Source organism: Apaloderma vittatum, unplaced genomic scaffold, assembly GCF_000703405.1.
Source record: "Apaloderma vittatum isolate BGI_N311 unplaced genomic scaffold, ASM70340v1 scaffold36138, whole genome shotgun sequence".
Classification (NCBI taxonomy): Eukaryota; Metazoa; Chordata; class Aves; order Trogoniformes; family Trogonidae; genus Apaloderma; species Apaloderma vittatum.
Window position 1 is genome coordinate 39590 of NW_009731936.1, and position 6000 is coordinate 45589.

A 6000-nucleotide genomic window follows, 5' to 3' on the forward strand; every position below is an offset into this window, starting at 1 on the left:
ACCTGAACTCAAGGCCTAAAATCCTGCAGCAGATGAAAGAATGTGAAAATGTCCATTTTGGAGTGGCAAAAGAATGACTTGGCAATGACTCAAGAAATAATCATTCCTGGATGTGTTTTCCCGTGCGCACCGGGAGGGGGAGGGAGATAGGCCCGGTGGAAATTGCTGCCATCCCTCATTTTGGAATATGTACCAGTAGTCAGGTTGTGTTTCAGCACAAAGATGAAGACAAAAATAAAATTAAAAAATTAAAGACGTTTAAGGAACATATCATCACTCTTGCAGATAAAATTAGATGTAATGAATGTTCTGTAATGCATGTAAAACCTTATATTTGCTGAAGTAATAGACCAAAAGGATTTATGAACAATAATTTCTCTACTTGGGATTGCTTTTTTTTATACTGTTGCTTGCTGATTGTTTCTTTCATGGAGAGTTCTGTCTGGCTGTAAGACTTCTGACCTCTGTTTCAAAGTAAATCTTTATTTATGCTATAATTCTACTTTTCTGAAGAGAATATTGGTTAGCACTTCCTTGCCAAAACAAGATATTTATTCTTTAATAGCTAATAAACACTTTTCTTTTTACGTTGCTTTAAAATGCTTTCATTTTTCCTTTCTAACTCTGAACTTTCCTCTGTGTGGCTGCCTATGAGGTACTATTTCAGGTATAGTTTGGCTTTGTTTAATTTGCTTCTACAGAACATGCATGCAAGTAAAAAGAATTCACATCAGCTTCATTCCATCTATAAGCAGTCTTTATACATGAGTAAGTGTTGTACAGTAATTAGTAGCGCAGTAGGGCATTTGTGCAACGGTGGATGATATTAACTATCGCAAAGGTTTAAAACTGTTCCCCTTTTCTTTTCTACCTAGGAGATGAAATTTATCAGGACATTTTCCGTGACTTTTCTCAAATGGCATCAAATAACCCAGAGAAGCTAAATCGTTTCCAGCAGCCAGATTCCCAGAAGTCTTAAGCGTCAAGACGGAAAAGAACCTGATCTTTACAGTGCAAGTCTTTTTTTTACTTCGACAGAACAAATTATATGCATTTTGTTAGATAGTTTGGATACAATGACCACTCTAATGTAGCTTTAGATTGTGGTAGCTGGGGAAACATGTATGAGTTGTTTTATGTTCTACAGTACGTATACCTCAGCAGCTGAAGAAAATGTTTTAAAAAAAAAAAAAGAATACCTGCTAGCTCAGTATAAAATAGTACCTGTGCGCAAGAACAGAGTTTGTCTGCGGTTCGTACGTGCCGTTAGCAGAGCAAAGCTGTGTGTGCTGCAGCCTCGGGACGGCGGGATGAGCAGCTTTGCTGTGTGCTGTCGCCTGCTGTCGTCTGTCTCCCTGTTGCCATAAAGAATGTGCCTCTGACAAGAAGGTCTGGGTTGCATTTTCTGAGACTGTTTGGCAGGGAAATCGGGTAATGGCTCACTGAGTTCTTCTATCCGTGAGCCTCGAACTTAACAGCTTCTCTTGTTCCTACGCTGATGCTGGTTAGAGGTAAGCGGTTAGTAACAAGCAGACATGGTAACTCCTGCTCTTTTGCAAGTTCTTTCACAATGGAAGCTCTAACACCAGGCTGGCCTTTATGCTGGTGACTGCGGGTCAGTCACAATGGCTATATATCCTGGAGGACCAAACTTCTAAGACCACTCTATTTTCCCCTTTTTTTTTTTTTTCATCTTAAATTAAACTTTCTGTGCAGCAAGTATATTTTTAAATGGGCACGTGGAACTTTTCATGAAAAATAAACTCAATCCTTCTGGACGTGATATGGGGTTTGTTTGTAGTATTTTGAGATCAAAACTTGAAATCTGAGACATGAAAGTAAATAGTGAGCCAATGGAGTTCATGCAGAACAGTCACACGAAAGCTGTTTGTTACCTTTTCTTTTCGCTATTCTCACTGCTAGCCCTAAGCTGAATTTATAATATCTCGTATGTAGCACAGCCACCCTAAATTTAGGGCAATCAGTCATTTATATCAGGAAGCAGTATCCTTTATATAATCTGCAAAGATGTGTGTGCATAGGTGTTGTCTAAACTAAAGTGCACACAAGAAAACTGCACGTTTTTGCAAAGTAACGAATGAGCAGAGTCTCCAGCTGTGCTCTGAGGGCTGTAACACAATTTGCTTTATTTGATAACGAGCTCCACTCTGCTGACGTGGTGTCTGTAGATATGTGCTTATGTGTCAGATTATCCAATACCTAGATAGTAACCACCTGAAGCCCCAAACCAATTCTTCATGCTCTATTTGTCTGCCCTATGAACAACTTACGGAGAATTTTTAGGTAGCATAGTATCAGTGCGAGTTTTTAGTAATCCTAATAGCTGTGGCATTATGCTAACCTACTGTTAAATGTATTTAGTAAATGAATTGGTTTTTTCCCTAAGCTGGCTAAGAAAAGCAAAATTGGGTAAAAAAGTTTTGTAAACTGTGGTAAAATTAAATGACCTGGCATGTTAAATTTTAACGAGGCATTTCGAATTTTTATAATTTTTTATCAAATGTATAATAAAGCATCAGATCTGTATTATTATCACTGCAAAGTTAGAAGCATTTTAGAATTGTCCAATAGATTCCTTTTACAAGCAGAAGAATCTTACAAAATGGTTCTTGCTTTGTGTGTTGTCTAACGATGCTAGGAAAAGCAGATTCTGCCCATTGAAAGAGTGCATTTAGTCTGAATAATAAGAAACTTAGGAATATCACCCATAAGCAGTAATTTCTAGGTAGTTGGTTTTTAAATAGCTCTCTGCAAAATTATAACATAATTCCTAATATACAGTATTTAACAGCAGTGAATATTTTAGTAGATCTTAGAGAAAGTAAAATTCCCAGTGTACAGACGGGACAATGTAAGATAGGACTATGTATAGTATTTACTTTAGACATAGGTTTTTCTAAAGATTTGTCCTTTGCAGCCTATGTGACAGGCAGTACGTGGCGTGATTGGCTGTAGCATTGCTACCTAAAGCTTCATGGCATAGGCGCTCTCTCGGTCCGTGCTGCTGCAAACATGTCCAAGATGCTTACTTCAAATCTCCAGTGGTGTTTTCCATCCTAGCCAGAAAAATTTGACAAATTTTGCAGGATGACTTCCCGCAGACAAAAAAAAGTTTCTTCCCTGTAGCTCTGCAGAACCGTGTGCTGTGTTCCCGACTCATTTGTGTGGGACACAGGATGAGTCTGTCTGTGCTAAGGGACTAATAACGTACCTGATCCACGGGTTATATTACACTCACCAGGAGCTCTGGAGTTTCAGTGGTTCAGGGAGTAGGAATGTCACGTCTGGTCCTGCAGCCTCATTCCCCGTCCTTTCAGGTACGCTAAGGTGTCCAGTATAAACTGCATTCACTTAAAGCTGTTTTTCAGGCCAGGTGCAATACACGTGTTATTCGTTTTTGCAGATAAGCAACACCTTACGCCATTAAGTTACCTGAGCTGTATCGAGGGCTGTCACACCAGCTCCTGCCAGGCTCATGCTCCAGGGCCTCTGTAACTCGCAGGATTCAGATGTCAGTAATACAAAGTATGGTTATTGCCAGGGCTCTGAAGATCTGGATTCTGTATCGACTTCTGACTCAGGTGCTAATCTCATGCTCAGTAATATTAGGAAACTTCCATTATTATTACAGTATGAATCTGAGTATAACTAGAATAGCAGACGGTGAGGCTCCATTGTGGGTTAACGTCTTGTACTCTGTGCCAGATAATGGAAAGCTTTGCATTTCTCTGTAGGTATGAAATATAGTAAGTCTTAATCAGTGAGGTACAAAGCAGTAAATTCCTAACACGTTTTAAAATCAGCTTTGTACATTGATTTTTAGTAATTTACTAGATAGCCCATTGAAAGATTTTGTAATACTTTTCCTAGCCAGACTCAGATTGTGTGTTTCAAAGGTCCCTGGGAAAGACAAATGTTGAGGAGCCCAACATATATTCTAATGCATCTTGATTTCAGAGGTGTAATTTATTTACATTGCATGTTGATTAAAATGGTCTCTGTGCTGTCTCCTTAGTGGTCTGTATTGTTTTGACTGTTCATATAGGTTGTTCATAAGGTTTCATATTTTATGTCAATATCAGTACAGTGCATAAAAACTTTTTTTCTGAATACCATACTGAATTATGCCAGTGAATTATATTAGACATGCCGGAATATGTTCCCATTAATTTGGGTGAAGGGAGTAGAAGTCTTTTCTTGCTTTCACAAGCTGCACCAGTCTGAGTGCACGTTTCAGTTGTGCATTAGTACGTTGCAGACTTCAGCGTCCTTACCAATTAAGACCTAATCCAACAAGTCAGAAATCGGTGGCCCTCTTTCCACTGATTTCAGAAGCTTTGGATTGTACCTTTTGGCTTCTAATGCTAGTGTCTTAGAGGATCATGTGTTAACACTCCATTTTTCACTCTGGGGGGTTTATATTTATCTGTTTATATACTGAGCTGAAATAGTTTTAGAAAATGCAACCAGACCTTCCAGCTGTTGTCAGCAAATTCCCATAAAAGAGGAAGTTTCTCCTGTTTTGCAGTATGACACCAGTACACACATTGTCCAAATTAGGAGAGTTCTCCTTGATAGAGCAAAGACTTTGTAGACTTCAAGAAAAATGTACAGTAAGCATGGCTGTGATGTTTCTAGGACTTTGGTGCTTCTCTGCAGCCATCTGTTTTAAAGCGTGGATGTTTATTCTGCTTCCTGACCATGAGAATCTCAAATGAGACAGTGACTATAAAAGGACCGTTTGCTGGAATTACAAGTAATGTCTAAGTACGAAAGACGTAATATTTTTATGCTGTCAAAAGGACCAAGCTTTTATTCCAATTATTTAATACACTGAAAGTATTTTGAGAGTCGTTTTTGAAAACTACCCTCTCTGCCCATTCACACGTCCATGCCTTTCCTAAGTCAGAGCCGCTCCTTTGAGCAGTGGATCACCAACCTGTCTTCCAGTCCCGCTTGCATAAAAGCACATTTTTAACTCCATAAAAGGCAATACTGGGGAGAAGGATCCGTGTGCCACTTTAGTGTATCCCCTTTGGTATGCTTCCTTGCCCTTTCTGCAGACAGCATTTTCTTGTTTCTCTTCAGAGAATCATACACTCGTGTGTTGGGCTGGAAGGGACCCTTCAAGGTCACCTCGTCCCACCCGCCTGCAGGGAGCAGGGACACCTCACCCCTCGACGGGGCTGCTCAGAGCCCCATCCAGCCTGAGCCTGGATGGCTCCACCCCCCCCCTGGGCAGCCTGTGCCCGGGTCTCACCACCTGCACAGGAAACAACTTCTTCCTCATGTCCTATCCAAATCTACCCTGCTCTGGCTTAAAACCCTCGTCCCTCTTCTTGTCACCACGCACGCTTGTGCCCAGTCCTGTCCCAGGTTTCCTGTCGCCCCACCAGGCCTGGCAGGCTCCGGTAAGGTTTCCCTGTAGCCTTCTCTTCTGCAGCTGAACAGCCCCGGCTCTCTCGGCCTGGCCCCAGAGGAGAGGGGCTCCAGCCCTCTGACCACCCGAGCAGCTCCGACAGCTCCGCCTCCTGTGTTGGGGCCTCCAGAGCTGGACGCCGCACAACTTGTCCTGTTGCAACATGCCCTGCTAAAGCCGTTCTCCCCATCTTTCTTGCCCTGAGGCTCCTGCCCAGTGGGTTACCGGGGCTGTCGCCACTGCAGGACGCACTTTGCTGCACACCCACACGAACCAGGGCCCCACCGCAGCAAACGCAGAGCATTTCCTGCAGGTGCATAGTGTTCATTGTCCATGCTGTTACCTCTTCATGTCAATAAAACCAGCAGGAGATGGTCACTGCCAGCAAAAGTCATGACATGGTTTGCTGGCAGGACTCGGGCGATGGGGGAAGCCCACACATTCTGTTCCAGAGAGCTGGAAAGGCTTCCAGGTTCCTGGAGCAAATCATTTAATTTCAGACGTGGTTGTTCATGTTGCACTGCATTCCGGCTCTAAAACGGCCCTGGCCGACGAGGTGA

At 42.1% G+C, this 6000-nt stretch overlaps 1 protein-coding gene across 1 annotated transcript in view; it reads left to right on the forward strand.

The window, feature by feature from the left end:
- The window catches only part of ACAP2 (ArfGAP with coiled-coil, ankyrin repeat and PH domains 2), a gene marked incomplete at its 5' end in the record, with an annotated part of 39615 nt that extends 37840 nt beyond the window's left edge, over window positions 1–1775 (forward strand). The window contains one exon of the mRNA XM_009875360.1: window positions 876–1775. Within this exon, the coding sequence (XP_009873662.1) occupies window positions 876–979 (104 nt within the window). The remainder of the gene's footprint in view (window positions 1–875) is intronic.
- Between the last annotated feature and the right edge of the window lie 4225 nt (window positions 1776–6000).